The sequence below is a fragment of the Melopsittacus undulatus genome, chromosome Z (assembly GCF_012275295.1).
Source record: "Melopsittacus undulatus isolate bMelUnd1 chromosome Z, bMelUnd1.mat.Z, whole genome shotgun sequence".
NCBI classification, from domain to species: Eukaryota; Metazoa; Chordata; class Aves; order Psittaciformes; family Psittaculidae; genus Melopsittacus; species Melopsittacus undulatus.
In genome coordinates, this window is record NC_047557.1 from 36,710,865 (window position 1) to 36,737,638 (window position 26,774).

At 37.2% G+C, this 26,774-nt stretch overlaps 1 protein-coding gene across 1 annotated transcript in view; it reads right to left on the reverse strand.

Annotated features, from left to right (window-relative positions):
- Window positions 1–26,774, reverse strand: part of PCSK5 (proprotein convertase subtilisin/kexin type 5) — a 261,360-nt gene that overhangs the window by 8,993 nt on the left and 225,593 nt on the right. Inside the window, exons 25-30 of the mRNA XM_034072696.1 lie at window positions 18,693–18,735; window positions 16,873–17,015; window positions 15,466–15,666; window positions 3,430–3,513; window positions 2,721–2,916; window positions 316–533 (exon numbers count right to left, since the gene is read on the reverse strand). Coding sequence (XP_033928587.1) covers window positions 316–533; window positions 2,721–2,916; window positions 3,430–3,513; window positions 15,466–15,666; window positions 16,873–17,015; window positions 18,693–18,735 — 885 coding nt within the window. The remainder of the gene's footprint in view (window positions 1–315; window positions 534–2,720; window positions 2,917–3,429; window positions 3,514–15,465; window positions 15,667–16,872; window positions 17,016–18,692; window positions 18,736–26,774) is intronic.

Here is a 26,774-nt window from a genome sequence, read left to right on the forward strand (position 1 = left end):
AAGAAACATTCTGTATTTCACATTGGTGGAAATGTGTATTCAAATGTTTAGGCATGGGTACACCAGGTCAGAAATAGAATCAAATTGATAGGAATCTCTGTAGGGCAACAGGCACAGGCAAAGAAGTATGAAATCTTTACAGATTAACAGTTTAGACTCATCATAAACAGTTGAGTCTCTTAATTAAGCATTGATTGCTTAACCTTTGTCTTATTTTTGCTCATTACAGATATTTTTCAGATCTGTGCTTGTCAGTCTGTCTCTAGACAGATCCAGATGGATTTTAGCCAAAATGAGAACAGTTTTTCATAATACCTTTGCATATTTCATTGTGAATGCACTCCAGACACATTTCAGGGCACTGTTTGCAGATTCCTTCAGAGGCAAAATGCTTCTCTGAACAGGTAGGTTTACATTTCCACTGCTCCAAAAGCAAGGGACTTTTACAGGACAGGCATTTAGTTGCAGTTCCCATGCATGTCTTACAGGATCCACTGCATTCCTTGCAAGTCTCAGAATCATTAAAATATCCCCTATTGAATGAAAACAAAGACACAGTGCTGGTCAATCTGTAGTCAGCAAACAGTCCAGTGCAGAAAATGTGCACAGTTAATACTATGAAGGGTTTCTGGCCTTCTTTTGTCCTTGTACCCACTCTCTAGTTGAACTTTCTTTCTTGCTCATTTCTTGATTCTCCCCTTACATAAGATAGAAATATCTATAATGATTGGGAAAAGAAAGATAAACTTTCTAGTCTTGCACAGCTGACTCTAAAAAGTGGTATCAGGGAAAGAGAGGGAAGTATAACCTCAGTGGCCCTAGAGGGGAGAAAGGGAAAACCCTGGAAGTGTGAAGGTTGGGAAGAATAAGGGGAGCTGAGATTAAAAAAAAAACCCACCCAACAAAATCAGGTTGTGTAAGTGGTACCTGTGTTTAATGACAGCAAGCCAGAGACAGGGAAGAGGGAGCACATTTTGCTGTGCTGTGGTATCTGTGGTTTGAAAGCAACCATAGACAGCCACAATTGGAACTATTAGTCATAAAGAAAATATACAAAAAAATTGTGCTTGTATTTCAGGAGGAGAGGTATAAAGGAGGGGCTAGTTGCAATCCAGTCTCCCTACATTTTTTGAGGAGACAAAACCAAATTTGAGAAGGTTAAAGGACAAGCAAATGCACATTTTGAGATGATTACTTATTTGTATATATGCAGCCATTGATGGAAACTAAGGAAGAAATTGACACTGAAAGTAGTCCCACAACATGTACTTCACATGTTCTGGGAGCATATTCATTCTTCCCTGTAGATGGGTGCTTCTCCTTTCCTTCTTGGGTATGATCTTTCTAAAGAAAGGCTGAGGAGATGCATTAAGATCAAGATTAGTGAAAAGACAGGAAGAGCTGTGCCTGCCACTTATTATAATTTTTTTTTCTCATAACCTTTGTCATGATTCTGCATGTTTCTCACAGTCCTATCTTCTCTTGTTCCAGTCTTGAGTACTTGCCTAGCTCAATCTTCAAAATCCTCTGTCAGAAATTACCGGTGCAGCAAGTCAACCCTTTCTATCCCATACAACATGTCCCAACCTAAAAAATAACCCAGAAAAGATAATCTTAAGTAATACTATGCTCCAGTGGAGAGTAGCTATGCCTCATGAACTTTGCCTTAGTGGCTGAAAACTAGAGTTTAGCTCTGGCGGATTTTGCTGAATGATGTCTGGGAAGCCATTATTTATAGTCTGGAATTTGTGAAAAGGGGGATAATGACAATTGAAAAGAATAGTGATAGATGAAGAGGTTTAATTTTGTAATACTGACCTTGTGGGGGATAACTGAGAAAAGGCTTAATTTTGTAATATGTACCTTGTGTGGGATGACTGGGGAATGAGTATTGAGAACAAATGCATTAATATCAAAGCATTATCTTTGTTTGTATGCCAGAAATCCTGATATTGAAAGTTCTTTCTAGACTTGAGTTTAGTGCATTTACTTTGCATTTACTCTGATATTTGATGATGAAAGTCTGTTCCACTGGTCCTTCCTGTCTTATTTGACAGTTTGACGGAAAATACTGCCAGAGAATTTGTACTGGATCGTAAAAAAAGCAGGAGATGCACATTTCTCTACAGAAAAAGGTTAACCAAGCAAGATACTCATGCTGCATAGTACAAATTTTATATGTCTATATAGGCATGGCAAATGCCAATGAAGAAAACCACAGAAACAGGAGAACCTGATCTAATATCCACCATAGTCAAATGGGAACCTTTCTTTTTTGAATTACTCTTATTATAGGAAAAAATAAAGAATGTAAACAAAGAGAGAAACACATCACTAAACACTGTATTTTCATATCAGGAGTCTGATGCATCTGTTCTGGTTCCACATCCCTGCTCTGTACTGCTTTGAGGAACAAACAAGTTAGCAGAATGACTTTTTCAGTCAGCATAGTAGGGAACCACCCTTAGGTGCCATGGTCCTGTTGAAGTCAATGGGAAGCTACAGGATTTCATGTCTGCTTTTGCTTCTGTTTTTTCACTTTTTCTATAAGCAAGAGAAAATGCTGTTTATTCAGGCCAGATGAAAATGACTTTTAAGATAGTTTCTGGTAGCTGAGGTATAGTAAGGTCTCCCTTGAAAGGTTTATAATGGATCTGAACTTTAAAAAGAGAGAGCACAGTGAGAAAATAAGGAGCAGTCATCAAAGGGGAGTTACTTACTCAGGGCATTCCTGTAAACATCTTCCTTCATGGAGGAAGAGTGGTCGGTCCTCTTCAGCCTGACACTTCTGACAGTGCCAGTGGTCGGAGCACACTTCACAGCCATCCATGCACATTTCGCATTTCCCACTTAGAACATTGCCAAAAGTTTTTTGAGGACACAGAGAAACACAGGTATCATGGGTAAGAAATTTTCCTGGCAAAAGAGCAATCCAGGTGGGAAAAACAGCAATTAGATTTAAAAGATTCCTGCCTTGGATAGCTATAAAGAAAGCCTTCAACTTCCTTGAAATGTAACTTTTTGATGCCTAAAAAGGTGACTAAAACATTCTTTAAACCTTTTTCCAAAATAGTTTGCTCAGTCTTCACTGAAATTTAAGGTTAGAAGGAATCATCAGGATTCTCTAGTGCATCTTCGTGAATAAATCACTATTCAGTAATTCCTGCATGATGTCTATAACTTTTGATTGAAAATAAAGAAAAGGAGCAGCATTCACCTAATATTTTTTTTACCTATATTGCTAAGGGCATGTGCCTATTGCCTAGCTAATGCTAGCTTCAGCTGGTAATTGTTTGATTACCTGCCTGCGCTTTAAGTTGTCAAAGAACTTTCTAGTGACCATTGATGAAGATATTCCCTGGAAATGTGTAAGATATGGAATATTTTAGCCTCTTGCAAAACTTACCCAAAGGAGTTGAAGTCTCTTACCTTCTGGACATGAAGTACATATGTCAGCAGATTTCTCACAAGTCCTGCATGAAGGGCCACAGGACTGCAATATTTTTTTTGCATCTGCGATGAAAAGTAATAGCATGCAATTTTTTTACTGTCTTACAGGATGGTTTTATTCATTTCCCTTCTCTTTTGGAGGGCCATTTCCCACAGCTTTTTCCAAGTTGTTTTGAAGATGTATCTCTGTGAATTTTTTGAATACACTAAGTTGAAGAAGTTGATGATTGTATTCAAGAGTTGTAATGAAGGAAAACATAAATGTTATCCTGAGATCCACTAAGGCACTCTTCTGGACTGTTCATCTCAAATGAGAACAATAATACATCTTAATAATGTAGTGCTCACAAACCAAATCCAGATCTGTAATCCTAATAGATTACAAACTAGAAAGTATGTAAATTTGGACAACTTGGTCTACTGAGGCATTTTCATGGGGAATTTCTATTAGCTGGTCGGGAAACGCCATTATCCTGTAACTAAGGGAGAAAGCATTGAGTAGGAAGGAGAAGAATGAGTGTTTGGAAAGATCTGTTAAGCAGCTCTCCCCAAAGCCATTTCCTGATATTTCCCTCCAAAAGGAAGAGTCTGATGTGTGTCAAATGGAGTTTTCATACCTGTGGAAAACTAAGACTTTGGTTATGCTTTGTGTAGACTTCATTAAATATATTACTCAGCTCTAAACTGACAATGAGATGCAAGGATTATATGTAATATGAAGAAAGTTTGTTGTAAAATATGATAGGTCTAAGCATGCAGCTCTATATTTTGATCCAAGTAGTTACAACAGTAGGTAGATGCATGTCTGACGGAAACAGAATTGTGGGCCAGTGGACAGAAAATAAAAAATAGAGAATAAATCAGAAGTTGTTTGTAGATTGAGCTCTGCACTTTCATTAGCACATCCAGCTCTTCCTGCCAATTAAATATGTATGATTTCTGTAAGCAGATGGACTGGCTGACAGTATCCATTAGCCACATGCATAAGCATATTGCTACACTTTTTAGTTCTATCTGTTGTGGCAAGATACTTTAAAATGTCGACATTTTGAATAAAAGTCATGAAATCAAATGCTTTGAGTAAAAAGAGGAGGCAGGAGAACAGGAGACTTATATAGAGCCCTCTCCCACAAAGGGAAATGGTGGGTATTTTATTAAGCAAAGAAGCACTTAATAGAAAAGTGGGCATGTGTATAACATGGCACAGGTGCAGAAGGAGGAATAATAATAAATATTAATTATAGCTGTACTGTTAAATGAGTTGAGCCATAGCTATCTCTGAAAGACCGTGGCTGGGAGATGGTTCATAACAATATGTCACATACATGTCTGATTCTACCAGCAGCTGAGAACACCTTAAAAACTTTATGTGCTAAAAAGTTTTTCAATATGCTCTTCCTGGCCAGAATAAGAGCAATTCAGGAGGATTCAAAACAGAGGATCAAAACTTGGATGTTTAATACTAGGGCACTCAGTAAAGATGTAAATTGTCATTCTTTGCCAGGGCTACTTGTGAAAGCTACTTGCACAGGGTAGTAGAAGCCTGTAGTGTTGCAGCTCTTGTTAGTAACTGGTGCAATAAAAAGCAGATATAGCAGGAGATTAGGAGAGTTTTCATTGTCACCACCATTCTGGCTACAGCATCTCTGTCCTCCCTGAACAGGGGCCACAGTATCTGCCTTTAGTAGCCAGAAGTGTTGGTGGCCATGGTGAGGCAAAGACCAAGGCAGGTGGGACGAGGACAGTATCTCAGTAAGCACTACCTGAAGACAATTTTCAGCTTCAAAGGTACAGAGGCCTTCTGGAGGTAGAAAATGCCTGGAACTGAATTTTGAGTTTTGCAGCCTAAAGCTCTGCTAAACAGCTGACATAAAAACCCTGTGTCAGCTTTGTCACTTCATAGTGAGCATACCTGAACCAAAGGTGTATACTATCAGGTATCATGCAAAAATGAAAATTTCTGGAAAAGCTCTTCAGAAAGACAAAGACAAGTGAGGAAGGTACAGAGTCTCTAGCTCGTAGGAAGAAGAAAAGGTAGAAATGATATATATAAACATTGGGAGCTGCAGACAGAGGGGGTGGTATTTAGTAATAAGTAATCTCTGAAGTTGCAGGGGTGGGAGAATAGCACATGGTTAGCTATTTATGAAGGATTGGAGAGACCCAAGAAGATCTCAATGTGTAAAGTGAATTCAGTACTCCCTGAAGCAGCAATGAAATGTCTCATCTTCTGGTATCATCAGTATAACTGTGGCCTCAGTGCTGGAGCTCTTTTCAATAAGGCTCCTGGTGCTGGGGAGGCAGTTGTCAGATTCACTGAATGCTTAGGGTGAAAGGAGACTTTTTGAAAAATCCTGATTAGGCTCTGTACTTTACACTACCTGTGTATAAATTACATATTTACATGAAGATAAACAGTTGGGTAGTTTAGGGAATGAAAAACTAGTTTTAGGATACTCTTTTTATTTGCCTGTAAGTTTCACCCTTCTTTAGGAGAAGTTTTTCTTCTGTTTTTCTTAGCCCTTCTAAGTGTGTGGATGTGGGTATCTTGTAAGGCTTTCGGTAACAGCAGGTCCTGTGAATTTAGGTCCTTGAACTACCTCCTTTTTTCCTTGTGGAAGACTTGTTTTCTTTATGTCAGGCTACAACATGCTGTTCCAAGAGGATTCTAGTCTGTTTAAGTGCCTCTGATTGTAGAGGGCAGTATGAGCCTTGAACTTTCAGGCCTCTAACTGTACTTAACCAAATAGCACACAAGCATTTTCAGTTTTCTTATCCAAATAATCCTCAAAGTAACTTGCTGATAACCATTGCTTACTCTTGTAAGAGTCACTAGAGTAAGCAATGGTCACAAGATTTTTTTTTGAGAGACTAATCCTCTGCTTCATGTTTTTTCTTCCAGACACTTCACTGTTGAAAATCCTAAACAGAGTGTTCTTGTTGATGTCATCTGTAAGAATATAAGGAATACCCTGAATAAGATGGATGCTTGGTGTTAATAGATTTTTTTTCTCCTATCCTTAAATGTGCAGACCTTTTATCTTTTCCTGCTTTTTAGAGAAGATCCACTCTAGCCTGCAGTGGGGATCTTTCGCTTTTAGATACTAGTAATTTGGCAGTTTGTGAAAAAGAACATTGAATAAATAATGGTATGTTGTACAGTCATGTAGTTTTTGGTTGTTGATTTTTTATTTTTTTTCACTTTGCTTGTGCTGAAAAGCTTGACTGAAAGAAAGACCATGTGTTCCTGATGTCTGCCTGCAGTTGCACATCCTCTGTTACTCCACCAGGTGCTTTGATAAACCTTCAGTTTGTCAAGGCAGAGGTCTGATTTTCCCACTGAAAATATCACTGTCTTTTTTCTAAATATGCAGTAAACAATACAAGTTTTCATTTCCTTTCCCAGCAGCTTTGCATCCAGGTACTTTACCCTGGCTTACATTTTATTTTTTAAAAAATCCCTACTGGGTAGTTTTAAGTGCTGTAACTTAATACCGGTTATGTGTGTGAAGAAACAAGCCAGAAATATTACTGAAGTATGTCTCGTCGGGGGAAAAGGACCTTGATCCCAGCAAGAGAGTTGGTATAATATAACAAATAAGTAGGAGGAATTTAAAGTTAAGCGGAGTTCCTAACTAGTGCTGAATAATTTCTAAACGAGCTCATTGATTAAAAAAACATTTCAAGCCTTATAATTAAAAATAAAGATCCCTTTTTCAGTGAAGTACTTTTTATTTCTATTTAATCCTTTCCCCTTTGGCATATATTATTTTCTGTGATATTTGCTGGTTGCCACCAGAGGGGAATGTATACAAGCAGTTGGGCTTCTGATAGTTGGAGCAGAAGACAGCTTCTGACTTTCCAGTCAAATGCAAGTGCTTAAATGCCCAAACTTTAGTACTGACAAAAAAAAAATCTCACTATTATTATTATTACTATTATTATTATTATTATTTAATTCTGGACATTTAAACCAAGATTTTTTCTGTGGTAAAGCTGTTAATGACTGGAAATAGGCTTTAGTTTACTGAAAACCCCACCCCAACACATGTTTAGAATAATGTGGAGTTTCAAAATGTAATTTTCTTGCATAGGAAAAAGGTCCTAAATGGGAAAATGTGATGAAAGAGGTTTGTTTACAGAAATCACTGTATACTATTTGCAGTAATGCAACCAGATTTTTCAAAAGATAGCCTTACAAAGCTGAAAAATGCTCATGCAAATTGTATTACCTTTGTCTTTGGGCTAATTATAAATTGAAAGCTTGGAACTCTCTGGTTTAAATTGTTGAGTTGTATTTTGCTTTTACCAAAAGGATGCCATTCTGTACTTGAGGATCCAGCAAGGTTTCCTTTAAAATTTCAGTCTGTAACTCTTATGATTGCAATGGAAACTCCTAAATGTAGAAGTCGTAAGTCTATGATCTGGAGTTGTAAGGCGCTCATATTTGAAAAGTAGGGCATTGACTCCAAAAAACCCACTGTATTCTATTATTATACTGTTCTGTTCTTCTTTTGTTAAAGGCTGAAGCATATGACCTTTTCAGACCTATTAAGCTACTTTCATCCTTATGGTTATATTCTTTCTTATTTCCTTTTTTCATTTTTTTATAAAAATGCCTTCTATTTAAACTCTTTTCAAGCCAGAATACAACTCAGTCACAATTATTCTTGCGTCACTGTCAGAATGAGTAACAACTTTGTCATACACCCAGCTAAATCTCTCTTACTCCTTTCTAGAAACTGAGAAACTGAATCACACTGTGCTGTTTCTTGAGCTAAGGTTTACCACAGTTCTGATGCTACCATAGGCCTCTTGCCTATTCAATCTATCCAGGCATTATCAAACTGGAAGGGTGAGCAAAGACTGAAAAATGTATTTTTTTCTATTTTCTTTTCTCATTTGGGCTTGTGCAACTTGAATGAGGCAATGGGAGAGTTTCTTGAAACCTAGAGCAGTAAGTCTTAATTAAGGAAGAGTAAAATTTAATTCAATTTAACAAAATGTCCCCATATTTACTTTCTTTTTTGCTTAAGTGATCTTACTTTGAACTCCTAGATTTTTTTCAGTCTGATTTTAGAGAAAGATTAAATGAGTCCTCAAAAATATTCAGGGTGAAAAACATGGGTCCATGTTGAAAGAACTCACAACTTACTCTGAAAAAGGTGAAATGTATTAAAACCCCCCAACATAACCCCCTTTACAAAACCTGAGGACATACAAGCAGAGATATAGCCATAACTAAAGAGAAATGCTTTTACATATGATAGCGTTTGAAGTACCTTATTGTCCTTCCTTAATTTCATTTAAACCAACAACCGCATTATCATAATTGTTACTAGTATATACTCTTTCTCTTTGTGCGGCCCATCTTTTCTCCCTAACCACTCCCTGCACAATAGATTGTTATGCTAGGTAGTGTGATCAGTAAGTGTTCAGACACATTAAAGATGATTTGTTTTCTTCATTTTAAGTCTTACTTATTCATGCTCTTCTATGAATAAAAAGGGGATTTAAAAAGTTGTATTTTTAAGCTGCTATTGAGGTAGATCCCTGTGTACATTTGTAATACCCTTAGCTTCTAGATATTCACTTCTACAAGGAAAGTATTTTTCAGTATATTTTACTGTAGGACCATGGCAAAATTGCTGCAGTAAGAAATGCAGAAGGAGATGAAGTGCCATGGCTGTTTGTAACTGCAAGCGTATTGCTTTCAGAAGGTGACCTGTCTAGCTTTTACACCGTGTAATGAGATGCGATTTGAATGTGATCCAGTTGAGATGCTACTTAGTTTGTTAGATTTTATTCTGTGTGTAGCACTGGCCTTGCAATACTGATAGTCATGATAAAACCCACAAAAACAGAGTATGTATCTCCATGAGGTAATTACATTTACATAGACAGAGTAAAATATAACAAAATCAATATACATATGTAATAAAATACTAGACCTATCCCATTTTGAAGGCTTATGTGAACTGTAAATATAAGGAAATTATAGGAATGCTGAGAAGCAAATCACAATCCCCAATAACCATCAATTTCCAGTCTAGTTATTTTGTATTACTTTACAAACAAATAGTGGGAATTTGAAATGAGCATACTTAAAAATATATGGGATAATGAATCATTTTTGCTTGCCGCTAGCAACCTGAAATTTCATATATGAATGATGCTTATAAAGGTCCCCTAACTCTTTCCATGATGCTCTAATACTGCACTCTAAATGCCGTAACATTATCACATTTTGAAGATTATGACCTGTTCTCTCCTGCTGCTGATTTGTCTGCTGTCTTCTGCCCACCCCACTCCTTTCATTTTTCCATTCTGTATTCTGAGACTTTTATAGGTATACCCGCATAACTGCATTAAGGTTCTTTTAAACAATTGTTTTGAAGCCTGAATTTTTTTTTTTCTCATTCAGTACATGTTTACTGTTTTTATTTTACTTTATACTTAGGAAAAGGAAAATACACAGGATGGATGCAGTTGATCAATGACTGCTGGTGGGAGATTATTCTTTTATTGGGTTGAATGTAATAGCAAAGAGAACCAGCTGCTATTTAGCTGCAAAATTTACAGCAGCCTATAATATCTGCATGTGAAGAAGCACATATTCCATTCTGAGTTTACTTCAGAAACAGACCTCATTCCCTACCCATTTTTTAACTTTCGTACTTTTCAGAAGAATGTGGTAGGTTAAACTGTGTAACTGAGGAAGGAACACGTTTTTAGGGTGTGGTATTTAAGTGAACATGCAAAATGAAGACCTGACCATAACTTGCAAAATGTCTAATCCATTAGAAAGGGTGTGTGTATTCACTTGGTGAATCAAGCTTACACTAGTGTGTCTCCTGGCTTCCAAAGCAATTTCATCATCTGGTACATGAGATAAAATACAGATGTTTCATGCTAGAAACACAGAGCTCGACCTCTTTTTTTTTTCCTCTTTTCTTGGCTTGCCTTGTCTTTTTAAAAGCCTGGATAACAGACATAGTCTGTTGCATTATTTCAGGCCTGAATATGACTTATTGATAATTACTGATATAAGCTGAACTGTTTGCCTAGCAAAGTATATCCCCAAAGTAAATATGATTTTCAAAAGTTGTTTTTTGATGGAATGTTTTGGTGTATAGAATGTTGGAGTATGTGCTCCTAAAAATTCAGAAGACTGGCCTATCATTTATCCTTGCATAAGAAACTGAACTGAAAGCTTAAAAACAGAAAAAAAGTGTAGTCTGCGTTCACAGAGGTTTTAGTCTTCACCTAGATGGACTATACTCTCAACCTGGAAGGAAATCAGATTCTATGTTGGTTTCACAGTGGCAGGCTCTGAAGTGCTGCTCTGTAATTTATGTGAGCCTCAGACCCAAACAAAACAACACTCTTTGTTTCCTAAAACTCACTTTGTCCCATATGGTACATCAACACGGTCACTAAAACCACAGTGGAACCCACTGAATCCCTGTGGCTGGAAGAGAAATGGCTTCATTATTTGCAAATATAGTTCAAAGTCTAATATGTCAACTCTCTGTTAGTAAAATTTCTAAAGAAAAAGAGTAAATAGAAGACTAACGTGGTAAAAGCTGACATAAACTACTGGATTTGGAAATTTTGGCTATCTTCCTAGTTGCATTGTCTTCTTGCATTGTCTTGAGCCAGGAATGTGCTGAGGATGAGCTTGGTGCAATCTCATAGAACCATAGAATGGTTTGGGTTAGAAGGGACAATAAAGATCACCCAGTTCCAACTCACCCTGCCATGGGCAGGGACACTTTCCACCAGACCAGGTTGCTCAAAGTCCCATCCAGGCTGGCCTTGAACACTGCCAGGGATGGGGCAGCCACAGCTTCTCTGAGCATCTGTGCCGGTGCCTCACCAGCCTCACAGCAAAGAATTGCTTCCTAATGTCTAATCTAAATATCCCCTCTTTCAGTTTAAAGCCATTCCCCCTTGTCCTGTCACTACTTGCTCTTATAAAAAGTCCCTCTCCAAATTTCTTGTAGGCCCTGTTTAGGTACTGGAAGGCTGCTCTTAGGTCTCTCTGGAGACTTCTCCAGGCTGAAAAAGCCTGACTCTCTCTCTTCATAAGAGAGGTGCTCCAGCCCTCAGAAAATCTTGTGGCCTCCTATAGTCTCACTTGAGCCGCTCCATGTCCCCCTTGTGTTGCTCCCAGAGCTGGATGCTGTACTGGAGGTGGGGTCTCATGAGAGCAGAGTAGAGGGGCAGGATCACCTTCCTCGAATTGCTGGTTATACTTCCTTTGATGCAGTTCAGCACACGGTTGGTTTCTGGACTGCAAGTGCACACTAAAACTGACTCATGTTGAACTTCCTGTTAATCAACACCCGGAAGACCTTCTTCTCAGGGCTGCTCTGAATTCGTTCTCCACCCAGCCTGTAGTTGTGCTTGGATCTTCTTCATTCCCGTGACAGGGGAAAGATTTATTTCATAAGTGGTTCCCAAACCCACTTAGTCCCCCAGAGTCAGAGGACTAATAATTTTCTGGACTGTATTCTTTAACTAGATCCTTTACTTCAGGCCACTGAATCTTGGAAACAGCTTTGCCATGAGCTGCACCAATGTAAATATGTTGAGTGTATATTGACAATCAGACAGAAAGGATGAGAGCCAAAAGCCAAATCTCAGTCACAGTCTTGCCTACATTGGGCTGTGAACAAGTAAAAATATTGTAATATCCCTTACAGAATGTACAAGCTTCTTGGACCATGCCTACGCTGCCTTAGAGGCCACCCTCAGAAACTAAGTTTGACAACAGATGAGATTGAAGATCCTTGTATTTTGTAAGAAGAAACAACCCTGGAAAAAGCAAAGTAGCTGTAAACAAACTGAAGAACAAAGTAAGGAAACTGACATAAAATATTTGGAGATCTGTCCAGAGGAAGCAGTGAAAAAGGTGACCTGTTTGTGAACCTGTGTATGACAGAAAAAGTATTTACTTTGTCCCTATAATCTCCTTTAATATAAATAATAGGAAAGAGGTGGCCCTACAGAAACTCTTAAGAAGATCTGGAAAGGGATAATTTCTCAAGGCCCACAGAGTTTTTCTGTACAGGTATGCCAGCCAGAATTGTCATTGACAGTAAGTTTCAAGGAGCACAGGTAGGTTTCCATTTTGCCTGTTCTTGTACTTCATTGTTGAAAAAAGTGGTAAAAGGCGGTGGCTGCCTCTCCTGAATTTTATTGGTTTTCATAAAGCTTCTGCCAATGAAGAAAATAAATGTAACAGATAGTGAAACTGTTTTCTTTCATTTTCTTTTTTTGTTTGTTTGTTTTTTCTGTTTAGAATTACATATTCCAAACAGTATCAGGGTGTGAAATGTATTACAGTCTCTAACTAGGAACCGGCCTTTGGATGTGATGTAATACTAGAGTTAAATGTTAATGATTCTGCCTGAATCCTTTATTTTTTGTTAAGAGTCTTCAGCATGGAATGAGAATTTAAAAAAAGAAATTAGCTTATAACTGCCTCTTTGATACATCATCAAAAAAAAAGGAGTGAAAGAATGATATTCTAGCCAAAAAAATTCAGCCATTTAGATTTTCATTAGCAGATCAAGATGACTGTTAGGAGAACCAGATAATCCAACAGTATCTGGGCAAGAAACCCCACAAACTGTTGATAAATTTGGTTATTCGATGTCAGTAAAGACAATGACAAAATGACATCTTCATTAATATTTTGACTTGAAGGTTAGTACTATTTGGAAGTCTACGCTAGTGAGAAAAAGCTGAAGCCTTTTCTGTTGCACAGTTCAACATCTATTTCTCAGCAGTTACATGGCATATCTGCAGCCACACTGCAGGAATCCCAGCAAGTGTATCCAAGAGATGAAGAGCCACAAGCCGGGTTCCTTGGGCACCTATCACTAGCTGAAGCAGAAATCCTGTAACTTTGGAGCAGCCATTAATGTTCATGTCAGTACAGCTCTGAGAGAGATACCCATAAATAAGATGTATTTTAACTACTGGAAGAAAAACGAAACAGTATGCAAGATGAAGTGAAAGAGGTTTTCAGCAGTGCTATACACAGAACTGCATCAGCTGCCTGCTCAAAAGAAAAAACTGACAATACGTCACCTCATTTGACAGGGTGAGAAATACACAACCAGTAGATAGACCAAATTACAGGTGTGCTCTTCCATGGCACTGGTGTGGTAGTCTCAAATTGAAAATATACTAACTCATGAATGAAACACAAGGAAATGCATGGAAGAGACCTACTTTCTATTAATATTTCTCCTTTTTAGATCTCCGATCTTTTCTGAAGTGAAGAAATGTCATTCCTTTTGGTACAACATTTCTCCATAGGTAGGCAATGAATAGTAATGGTCAATATTTTTTTCTGAAAATATTTGTTAGTATATTTTAATTCTTAATGCCAGGTTATATGGATCTAATGATAGTCATTCTTTGATGTGTTTAAGTCAAATAAAGACATAGAAATCAGAGGAAAATTTGTATTTGATAGAAAAATAAAGCTGGAAGTCACCTTAAGTAATGTAGCCTATTGCTCTATTCAGTAAACATCCTTGTCAGATGCTTTTCATGTGTTCTTAAAGACCCCTAGTGATGAAAATCCCCAAACTTCCTCAAAGATTCTATTACTCCATTATTCCATTTGAAAGTCCCCTTTCTTCCAATGCCAAATCTAAACCCCCTTTTCTGCATTTTAAGTCCCAGTTGCTGCACTTAACAGATACCCAATCTTTTCCTTTCTTATCTGTGACTGTGTTTTTCTCAGCTTTCTCATTTAGTTCTAAACCCCTCATTCATCACAACTTTTCATTGTAAATAATTTTCTCCTTAGATTTCTGGTAATCCTCACTCTTTCCTCTCTAATCAGCCCACTTCTTTCTTTTAACACTGTGCCCAAAACTGAAGGGGTTATTCCAGCTGATGCTTTACAATTATAAAGAGAGAGAAAGGATTATATGACATTGACTTTTCTCTTTGTTTACCGTAATAAGCAAAACAGCTATTGAAACTCTGGAGGAAATTTTACCTTTTGTTGGAGAGTATGATGTACACATAATTAAAAAATGCTGCTTGCATTCCTAACTATTGAAGTTCCTCGTGCTGCACAGGTTTCATTTAAAAAGAATGGACATTCATAGCAAATGAGTTTTAATTTGTGTGCTGGGCGGCAAATTCACCACTGCCTCATTTGGTAACATAATGTATTCAATTGTACTTTATATAACTGACATAATGGGAAAGACAAATTTTCTCCTATTCACTTTTCATTTAACATTTTCTTATCAAGAAATTTGTGATAGAACTGGGATGCATTTGAAAATAATTTAAAAATTAATTCAAATTATCCCCTTCAACAGGTTTAATTTTTGAAAACATATTCTTTCCAAATCTTTTTTTACTGTTTTTCCCATGCTATAGGTGAGGGCACCAAGAAATAACTAATTATTTTGTGAAGGTTGTGGAAATGGCCAAAGTAGGATAAGAACTTCAGAACGTAGTTCTGTGTCCAGTGTTTAGTTCCCTTAGTGGTGCATGCCTAAATTAGGGGGAGAAAAGAACGGAACTTGCTTTTAAACACATACCGTATACACAGATAGGCACATACTTGACAACTTTCCATTTCCTCCAACTCTACATATTTCTATGCAGGGAATCAGTAGCTCCAAAACTAGTCTAAAACATAGCCTGTTAGGCTTCCAGTAATTTAGATAAGGAACTCCCAGTACTTTATTATCTATCTTTTCTTTTTTCTTTTTTTTTTAACTTTTATCCATCTAGATAAGACAACTCCTAGATAACGAACACCCAAGTTGTATTAAAATACGCTCTTTGCAGGAAGATGAATTCCACTCTGTGAAACCAAGGTTTTTATTCAGTACATTTTTAAAATGACAATGAATTGGACAACACTGCAGTTTCACTCAAGGGGCAAGATCTTGATATCCTCTTTCTAAAACTTTTAGTTTAGTAGTCTCCAGGGAAAAAGAAAAGATTAAGAGATCTTTTGCAACTTACCACTCCAGAACTTCCCACTGGGTGGAGAATTTCTTGGACTCAGACACTTCCCATGAGAAAGATAGAAACTGTTTTTGCACCCAGTACAGTTCTCATAGCTGTATCCAACACACGTTGTACAGCTTCGGTGGCAAGGTTCACATTCTCTGGAGATGTCATCAGTGAAGAAGCCATTCCCACACACACTCACACATGTGCCACCTGCAACAGAAACAGCATGGTTTCTACTGCCACCTGTGAATCCTGACAAAGAGATTTTTTCCCTTCAGCATCTCTATGCCAAGAAATAGTATAAAAAAAAGACAGTAAATAAGAAGCCATGAAACTTTTTGTAGCGATGTAAACTCTAGCTTTTAACCATGAAACCTAAATTCAGCTCAGTTCCTTATGCAAGCTTCATAAACTTCAAACTAAACTGCGCTTAAATTTTGCAACTATCTAGATGGTTTTTCATTCACATCCTAAAATGTGACATATACAAGTCTTTCAAAAGTCCAAATCTGGATAAAAATTTTATGATTCCATTCCAATTATTATACTGGCACAATATAAAATGTAAGTCCAGAAGTCCCTAAGATTCTTAGATATATGCAGATTTTGAGGACTTGAACATACGTCTAGTTTCTGACAAACATAAAGCTAAACTCAGGTAAATCAATTTAAATGTTGGCATACTGCGAAAAAGCCCCTAGAAGTTGTTACACTGATAATTTTTTGAGCTTCCTCGAATTTTTATTAAAAACCCCCTACACCACCAGATCATCTCAGGTTGTGACCACAGAGTTTTCCATGAATGTGATGCTCTTGTACTCAACTACAGAGCACCTTCATCAGGCAAAGCACAAGAATACCATAACCTCAGGATTTCCTGTGATGCATTTTTGGCACTATGTCTGAACCAGACCTGCCTGATTTATGACTTTGTAATAAAGCTAAGATATTCCTAGTCTTGTGTGAATCTGATGTGGAATTTAGTGGTTTTAACTGAGCTTGTTTCAGTTTAAGGGTTTACTTTATGTGGACCTGAAAGTCAAAGTAAAATGACTTGCAAATAGTAAGGAAAAGTTTCCGTATCTTTCGTTGAGTTAAAAACTTTTCTTTTCACAAAGCCTGAATCAAACATAATAGTTTTTCTATTAGATCAAAAGAGTGCAAATGCATTAAAAATAAAACTGAAAAAAATATAGGAAGATATGGTCTAATATAGCAAACCAAACAGTACCATTGGCTAACATAACCACCCTGTTAATGCAAAGGATCTGATTCTACAAAGAGCTAACTTCCCTCAGCCTTCACTGTCTGCCAAATAAGAGATTTATGAATTTAAGAATTTAGGTCCAGACTCTTTCTCTAAAGAAAAATTCTAAAATACTTTGGTATGTATGCCACATATGGTATCTTTCTTACCTAAGAGATAAAAGCCTTCCTTACACGAGTCACACGTGCCCTCATCACAGCTATCACATTCACTAGGACATTCTCTGCACTGCAGAGAACTTTCATCTCTGTAGGTATTTTCTGGGCAGTATTTATAGCAACGCTGCTTATACCTGTAAGACAAAACATCATTAGTAAGTTTCTTTTGAGGTCACTGAGTCTCTTTTCTTTGTGTTTATAGGTATGGTAATGGTAAAGCTTTGTTCTCATCCTAATGAACAGAAATTGTTTCTCTAATGAAGGGCTCAACCAAAATGTATTTGTACTTATGCTGTTTATTCAACTGGCAAATGGAATTATAGTATGGTTTGGGTTGGAAGAGACAATAAAGATCATCTAGTTTCAACCCACCCTGCCATGGGCAGGGACACTTTCCACCAGACCAGGTTGCTCAAAGTCCCATCCAGGCTGGCCTTGAACACTGCCAGGGATGGGGCAGCCACAGCTTCTCTGAGCATCTGTGCCGGTGCCTCACCAGCCTCACAGCAAAGAATTGCTTCCTAATGTCTAATCTAAATATCCCTTCTTTCAGTTTAAAGCCATTCCCCCTTGTCCTGTCACTACTTGCTCTTATAAAAAGTCCCTCTCCAAATTTCTTGTAGGCCCTGTTTAGGTACTGGAAGGCTGCTCTTAGGTCTCTCTGGAGACTTCTCCAGGCTGAAAAAGCCTGACTCTCTCTCTTCATAAGAGAGGTGCTCCAGCCCTCAGAAAATCTTGTGGCCTCCTATAGTCTCACTTGAGCCGCTCCATGTCCCCCTTGTGTTGCTCCCAGAGCTGGATGCTGTACTGGAGGTGGGGTCTCATGAGAGCAGAGTAGAGGGGCAGGATCACCTTCCTCGAATTGCTGGTTATACTTCCTTTGATGCAGTTCAGCACACGGTTGGTTTCTGGACTGCGAGTTCATGCTACTAGGTTATATTGAGCTTTTCAATCAATACCATTAATTCCTTCTCCTCAGGGCTGCTCTCAGTCCATTCTCTGCCCAAACTGTAGTTGTGCCTCTGATTGCCCCAACCCAGGTGTAAGTCCTTGCATTTGGCTTTGTTGAAAACTGGCCCATATCTCAAGTGTGTCAAGGTCCCTCTGGATGGCATCCCTTCCCTGCAGCATATCAGCCGTACTACACAGAAAATGTGCTGAGAGCTCACTCAATCCCACTGCCCATGTCACCAGCAAAGATGTTTTCTGAGTTCTTGAGTGTAACTTTTTTGATTTTCTTTTTTAAATATAGGCATAAAAAATAATGCATGCTGAATTATTAATTACTATATTGCATTTGTAAAGAGCTGATTGCATGTAAAAATATAAAATCCAATGCCATTGTTTACAGCTAGATTGAATAGACTCTTTATGTTTTCTTTTGTCATGATAATTTTACAGAGATCTCTAGATGTCCCTTTGAAAAGCAGTAAAGTTCTTCATTTCCCTCTAAGTTAATCTTTGAATTAATATTTTTCCGTTGTTCAACATTATTAAATGGGCTTACTGAGCTGCTCATACCACAACTGGACACAATATATTAAAAGCATGCTAATTCCAAATCCAGAGGTGCTGTTTTAGACTCTCTTCACACATGCAAAGTTCACATCAGTCCATGCATTTTAAAAAGCCTTTATGGTGAGAGGCTAGTTTTTCAGCATTCTACAAACCTTTTCCCAATATGACTATTCTCAGATAGGCAATACATATAAGGAATGGGATAACACACGCAGAGCAGATCTATGTAGTGGAGCACAGATATTTCCTTTAGAAAAATGTATGAGCATGAAGAGCTATAGTGTTATACTTACATATAATAGTTCTGAATGCATGTTATACAGATTCTTCGGTCATCTGAAATTAAAAATGTGAAATTATGTAAATAATATTCAGAGTTAAAACCAGAATGCTAAAAAGAATTGTTGCTACACAATTTTTATGTATTTCTTGCGTTAAAATCACTACAGCCATAGCTAGAATATTATCTCTGAATCTCTGATTACATTTTTTTTGGAGATAAACTCTTCCACAATCAGGTCTTGACCTGTATTTTCACAGTGACGTGTGACTTTTGAGTCCTTAGTGTAAGGTACCCAGAAGTTGCTGAGTGTTTAAGAAGTGCTGTTCTTATAAACAGAACCTTCCTAGGAGCTCAGGTTGGGCACAATGAATTCTTAAAAGAACACTTTGCATTACCCTTATATGTAGTTTCATCCTATTTATTTATTTGTTGCAGAGCCAAGTTAAAAGCATATGGCACCTCTAAACTCAAACTTTTGAAAAACCTATATGCAATCACTTAAATTTTAAAAATCCCAAGCTACACAAACACCTTTCTATATTATGGGCAGGGGGAGGAGAGGGGAGATGGCATTTGGGTAAACTTCCTTGTCAAAAAATAAGTTTTTGCATTCAAAAATTTCATTAAATGAACAGAAAAAGTGTTATACAAATTCTTAAAACTGTTACAGTGATGGATATATGGCTTTATGCTCACACAAAATGAAGAATATTTTCTATAACCTTCCATTATCTTCTTTTAGATTTCCATTATCTTCTTTTAGCTTTCCATTCCCTTTACCTTACTTAAATATCCCAAAGGGAGCAGAATGGAAGGAAACACAATAACGTTGGTGAATGTATTTATAAACTGTTCTACTATGAAATGGCTATAAATTATTTTTGATATTAATAGTACTCATAAGACAAAGTTTTTACTGAGCCTGTTTGAACTGCATCTACAATAAATCACACTTTACACATGCAAACTTATTAGGCAACATGCACTTGGTTTTGCAAGTAGTTCTAGCAATTTATTTATGAGGTGTAAAGTTTTACCCAGAAATGCTGCAGATCTCTGCAACTATTCTCTTTACTGTTTAGAGCACAAACAGGAAAGCAATCACCTTATCTAATGTTTCTTGCATTATATTTTATGTTAAGATGGGAAATGCTCTTAAAATATGAAAATATTTTCTGCACAGTTTTCTTTTAATTCTAGCTGAAAGACACTTAGTTTGTCCAAGTCTTCTTTTTGAATGATTTTTTGAACACTGTTATTGTTTCTGAATAAGGACACTTCCTGAGATATTTTTTCCCCAATTAATCTATGTGGATTTTTTCCGTTACAATATTTATATAATATTGTTGGAGCCAGGTTGGTATGATGATAAATAAGCGTTTCTATAACTTTTCAAAATTGGCACACACAGTCATTATGTTTTGTTATTGAAAAGAATAGGGAACACATCAAAGAGACTGTTAAAATTTCTGGGGCTGCTTGCTGGTTTAGTAACTAACTCTCCATGTACTTTCTGGCTTTTAAGAAATAAAGGATTCTTTCCCCTCTTGCCCGTGGGAGGTTCAGATGACATTTTTCTTTCCTAACTGCCCTCTAAGTTTTGCCTGCATGGATGAATATCTACATAGCTCAGTTTGAGACAGATCTCAGGAGTAACTGGAAATGAAGTTTCAATGTCTGGTTGTCCTGTGGAAAGAGTTTGGAAAATTAAGTGACCATTAAGTAGAGAACATGAATTTTGAGCTGGTTTAGGATCTAAGAGAAGGTAGTTAGAGGGGAAAAGAAAAGAAAAAAGGTAAAAATAGTTTGTTTACAGTGTGGATAGGAATACATATTGTGGAGAGGGAAAATAATCTATCACAAACGGCACTTGAATTCTGCTGCTTACACAAAATTCGGACAGAAGTGGTAATAGTAAATACCTTATTAAAAGGCCACAGAATCCATACGGATGGCTGGTTTGCTGTATTTCACTTGGGAATGTGCTGAGTTTTTCTTCAAACCTAAGATTTTGAAGGCAGTGGGAGAACTCTTGACAATTTTGTGAAAGGAAAATATGTAGATATTGGGCTAGTGTGATCTAATGTGCCAATTTGTATACTACTATTATGTTATTTAGGGAGCCTGTAAGGATGCTGGGGAGGGATTCTTCATTAGGGACTGTAGTTATAGGACAACAGGTAACAGATTCAAACTTAAACAGGGGAAGTTTAGATTGGATATAAGGAAGAAATTCTTTACTGTGAGGGTAGTGAGGCACTGGAACTGATTGCCCAGGGAAGCTGTTAATGCTCCATCCCTGGTGGTGTTCAAGGCCAGGTTGGACAGAGCCTTGGGTGACATGGTTTAGTGTGAGGTGTCCCTGCAATGGCAAGGGGGTTGTAACTAGATGATCTTAAGGTCCTTTCCAACCCTAACTATTCTATGGTTCTATGATTCTTTTTATCAGTCCTTACCAGACCACTGTTTCTTCTCTTAAAGACATGCCTACTAATTAGGTGATCTACCACCTTCTATATTTAGCTTCCGAATTTAAACTGTTATGGAGTAATGAACATAGTTTAGAAAAGAATGCAAAGAGGACAACCATCTAATAGCAGGCGAAGAGAAAACTAAATATGGAACTACTCCTGCAATAGCAAATTTGATATTTAGCAAGGAACTAAGTCTAGGGAATATTATGGATATATATGCGCAGTTCTTCTACAGTGGGTCCTTTCCATCTGCCACAATAAATTCTTGGACTATCATTAACAAACATGCTATATTCACTAAGACGTTCACTTGCACATAAAATAACCTAAAGTGTGATGCAAAGTGGGTTTGTTGATGTGTCATGCTCCAAAAGACTTCTTGTCATGGGAACTGCTAATATTTTACCTTTATTTTACAGTTTCCATTTGCATTTTCTATGAGCCTGTGCCACTCTTTTGAAGACAGAAACAAAAGTGAATTTGACAGCACTGGAAACAGGATTCAACTAATTTTAATATAGTTATATATATAATATATATATATATATATTAATACCTCACACACAAACAAATCCTCTTTGAATTTTTGGTTTTGTTGCAGTTTTCTTAGAGAAGTAAAGATCATTTAGAGTTCATAGAAAAAGTAATTTGGTTTCTTTCCTTGTCTGTAATAAACTGATACTCCTGTTCCCTCCCTCATGCCCTCCCTCACCTTCTCAAGTACAATACATTTGGAGTGCAGATATAATACGGAAAAGGTACATGCAAAGATTGAATATTGGTCAAAGGCCAAACATTCATGCATTCTGTTGGAACTCTCTGATTTGAAATGAAATAGTGCTTTTTCTACTCTGGGAGGGAAGTATGGACATTAGCGTTACAAGCATAGCATTGTTGTGCTGGAAGCGTATTTTTGTTCAAATATGTAAAGGAACACTGTAAATGATTTTTTTTTCTTTTTTTTTTTTTTTTTTTTTTTTTACTGTAGAGGCTTATTGATATATTTAGTACATAAGTTCATCCATATTAAAAATGAGCTCCAGACAGTTTTGGAAATGCTTGTCACTGTTTCACTGTGTTTGAGTGTTCATGGTATTTAGACAGATCCTAATTCTGGAAACTTTACATGGCTAGCCCACTGTACTTTTGAGTAGCACTTACTCAAAGTATCCTGTCTAATGAGACCCAGATCTTGCAATGACTTGTGTGCATGCCTGACTTTATCTACTGTATACAATAAAGCTGGGAGTTGAAGTTAAGTGCAAGGGTACATTTTGCAGGATCTGTATTTAGACTGTAACTTTTATTTTATTTTCCTGTTTTGTGCATTATTTTTTTTTAATTAAATTTCTTGAACTATTTAGTGGCTCAGCTGTGAGCCTACAATGTGCTGTATCCATTCAACTGGTTTTTGCATGCAGAAGTTCAAGATATTCACTGCATGGTTTACCTTTCTTTTCCAGGTTAATTAAATGTAATGACTGAATACAATTTTATATTCTGTTGCAGTTTTTCCTTAAGGGCCAGCCTGCAGTAATAGTTTTATTTTCAATAGTTATAGCTAGATTTTATTTGCCTTTTACATTCCCATAAACAATAATTTACAGTAATCTAAAAAAAAGTACTAAAAATTGTAATGTATCACCAGCTACAGTAAGTGTATATTTTAACTACTGCAGACCATTATTTCTTTAGTTTTTATGGTATCTCAATTAAAAATAACTGAAACGTACAATCCAAACTTGATAAGATTTTTGACTGGTCATGGGCCCAACTGAAATCTCAGCTTTAAGTAAGCCTTAAAAATGAAGATTTCTGTTGTGGAGCCAAGGACTCTGTTTTGGATCTTCCAGTTTGTATGGGAAGGTATTTATTTGTGTGTGGGTTTTTGGTTTGTTTTTCTTTTTTTTTTTTCCTTTCCTCCTCTATGTGTTTGTGTGTTTGCCAGTAGATCAGCTTTGTCTTTGTTCTTCTTATTTCTGACATAATAATTTATTTTGACAATTCGTATTATCACAAAGTGGGAGAAAGAAGAGACTGTGATTTTAACCAAGGAAAAACCTGGATTCTGTGTCAGTAAGATTTATACGGGGAAAAATCCCAGCATCAGTATTTCCTTTGGACAAACCCCATAACTTTGATTCAGCCAAGATATTTAATGAATTAAAAATATATGCATTTTAAAGCATGAAAACTCAAAAATACTTTGAATAGACGTAATATCTTAAAAAATACCTCTATGTAGTTTTTTATATTCTTTTGCTTTAATTGAAAAGTACCTTTAATTAGGATGAAAATGAGACTAATAAAACCAAAAAATAGTCTGAGTGCTATTCTTGCTGTAAAGCTGGTTAACTGAAAAAATTCACAGAGCTCTAATCTCAATTACCTTAGCCTAAAAGAGGAATAATTTCACTTGCTGTTATTGAATTTCATTGACAAAGTAAAGGGTATGAGGTATATTTTCCTGTTCAAATAAGGATTTTAATATGGTGAATTTAGGTGTAGAAATGAAAGGCAGATAAGATTAAATGAAACAAAAAAATTAGCTTTATAATATGCATTATTTGAAATAGGTCCATGGTTTGTACAACTGAGGTGAAATGTTGAAAAATGCATAAATACTTGTATATATGTTGGTAAATGCATCAGATTTGGGAGATTTCACTGAAAGAAAGTGATGAAATTAATTAAGGAATAGAAAATTTTAAACAGTGACTTACAAATAGTGGGTCAGAAAGCTCTGGTCTCTCACTAGACCAGTTGATCAGTGCTGTACTGAGTTTTACATTGCACATGAAGCTCCAAAAGGTGGTGTCAGCCAAAGGAGGCATTGCTTACAGGGCTACAAAGAAGTAGTGGCTCATTCTTGCTTTTAGTAAAATAAAAGGTAAGAGTACTTCAATAGAAATTAAGTGAGGACAACGGCAGTACAATTAAGAAATGTCATTCAGTTTATTTGTCTTAGATTTTATTCTATCATTTGGATGTTATGTAATCTTTTGTTACTCTACTGGCCATTGTTTCCACCTACCAGACTCTCAATGTGACGATTTCAAGAAGCATGAAAACTGCATTATTACTAAACATGAACTTTCTGTGTATTGAGATGTATTTTCTGAAGATACTTGTTATGGTGAGGTGGACCCTTATGTCTGAATAGTTTCTCACTACACAGGTAGTTCCTCTGAATGAAATAGCATCATTCAAAGAGTGCTCTCCTACTAGTAAAAACGGAAACTGGGCCGGAGGTCCTAAGTTTATACCACAGACATCAATGCATGTTTTAACACTAATTTGAACAGCTGGATTCCATTGGTCCTCCATTAACAAAACATATTTATGCAGGCAGGACTCACATGGGAAACATCTTCTTTAGGATGGGGAGAATCCAAGATTTGAACTGCCACAGTCAATAAGTGGGTCTGTAATACAATTCATTATTTGAAAGATCAAGACTCTGAGCTTTAGGCTGGTATAAACCCAAAGAATTGAAACAAGTGCATACTAAGATAGAATTGCTTGAATGGAATGGAACGGAACAGAATGGAACAGAAGAGAACAGAAAGCAGAGAGCAGAGGAAAGCAGAGGAAAGCAGAGCAAAGCAGAGCAGAGCAGAGCAGAGCAGAAGAGTGCTTCGTAATGTACAGCCTAAACCTCCCCTTGCACACCTTTGAATCACTCCCATGTGTCCTACCACTGGATCACAGGGAGAAAAGATGAGCACCCCCCTCTCCACTTCCCTCCTCGGGAAGCTGTAGGGAGCAATGAGCTCATCCCTCAGTCTCCTTTCCTCCAAACCAGACAAGGCCGGAGCCCTCGGCTGCTCCTCACAGGACGTGCCTTCCAGCCCTTCCACCAGCTTTGTTGCCTTCCTCGGCCTGTATTCAAGGATCTTCACATCCTTCTTAAACTGTGGGCCCAGAGCTGCACACAGCACTCAAGGTGAGGCTACACAACGTTAAATACAGCAGGGTAATCATCTCCTTTGACCGGCTCATTCTGCTGTGTTTAATGCACCCCATGTTGCAGTTTGCTCTCTTGGCTGCCAGGGCACACCACTGACTCACAGTCTGGTCAGTGTCAACCAGCACCCCCAGAGCTCTTTCTGCAGAGCTGTTCTCCAGCTGCTCCTCTGCCAGTTTATACTTGTGTCTGGTGTTACTTTGTCCTAGGTGCAAAATACAGCATTTGTTGATTATAAAAATAACGAAGCTCTGGTGGAGACACAAGTCTTGGACCCAGGTTTTGATGTCCCATACTCACCTGTTTCTTACAGTGCCTTTCTCCATTACTGGGAGGATTGAGGAAAACACTACACATGCTCCTGAATCTTTTAGCATTTTTCCCAGGGTCCTGAAATATCTTTTGATTGACCTTTGTCTTTTTGAAACATCACTGGTACCCATGTGAAAGAGCAGGAGTAAGTAGTAATTCGAAGGCTGTATAAACCTTGTCAGTTTTCTAGTGACACCCCTGATCTGGGCCCCAAGCAGGCAGCTAAATTCCCTGAAAAGAGGGTCTGGTCTGCAGATGGTTTAGATTATATTTGTTTTAATATATTTGCTCTTCAGTAATTCCAGCAGAATGATTCAGCAGCTAGCATTTCTTTACTGTTTTGATTCATGAAGCTCCTGAACTGCAACTTGTTGGAGCAGCAATCCATGCTTTGTTTGTCTTTGTAATTTTAGGAGTACATTCATTGTTTGGTCAATGGCTACTGAGCTAGACCAGCTTTTGGTCTGATCTAGTATTTTTCTTTTGTGCTCTTATTTCTACAGAGAACTCTAAACTAAAATCTGGAGTATTCTGTGTTTGCAGATCTCATGGTTCGATCTCATATCTTAGGCTTTTCCAGTGACTTGCCCAGAGACTGGATTTTACACAGGAAATGATTTTCTTTCTCAGAGAAAGAAAAATATCAAAATCAGAATGTTTTATTTAATAGATACATTTTGTACCTTCAGCATGCAAGGAAATTTTGTTTTACCCATACTCTAAGAAAAACAGCATCCTCTAATGTAATGTTCTACCTATACTGAAATGTATTGAAAATCAGACACAAAAATTTCTAATTCTTGATGGTAATTCTTTTTGCACAGATTGCATGTTCTTACTCCAGAAGCCTGTGAAAACGAGTCCTGTTATCTGCAAATCTAAACCCCATTCTGCAAAATTAACCTCTTGAGGAAGATTTACTTTGAGACAAAAAAGGATCCTTATCATAATTTTCCCTGGTATTTTGAAAGCCAAGGTGTATTCATCAGCTTTGAAGAAATGAAGTTTTCCTTTGTGTTTCTTAGGTTGCTATGGGAACCAGATCACTTTTCACTCATTAATCAGGAGCACAACTGCCAGAATCACAATCTGTATCTGTCAGCTTGAGCCTGTTCACAGTGATGCCCTTTTAGCTATTTCATAGGTTCCTTATATCTTCTACAAGTAAATTTTCACTCACTCCTATTGCCTTATAGATGATATTTCCTCATCTTACTCTGTGTAGTGGATCTTGTGGATCATTTGCATATTATTTTAGTCTCACTTTCTGCCTTCCTAGGTGTATGTTTGTACTTAGACTTCATAACCCAGACCAAATTAAATAGTTAAGTTCTGGATA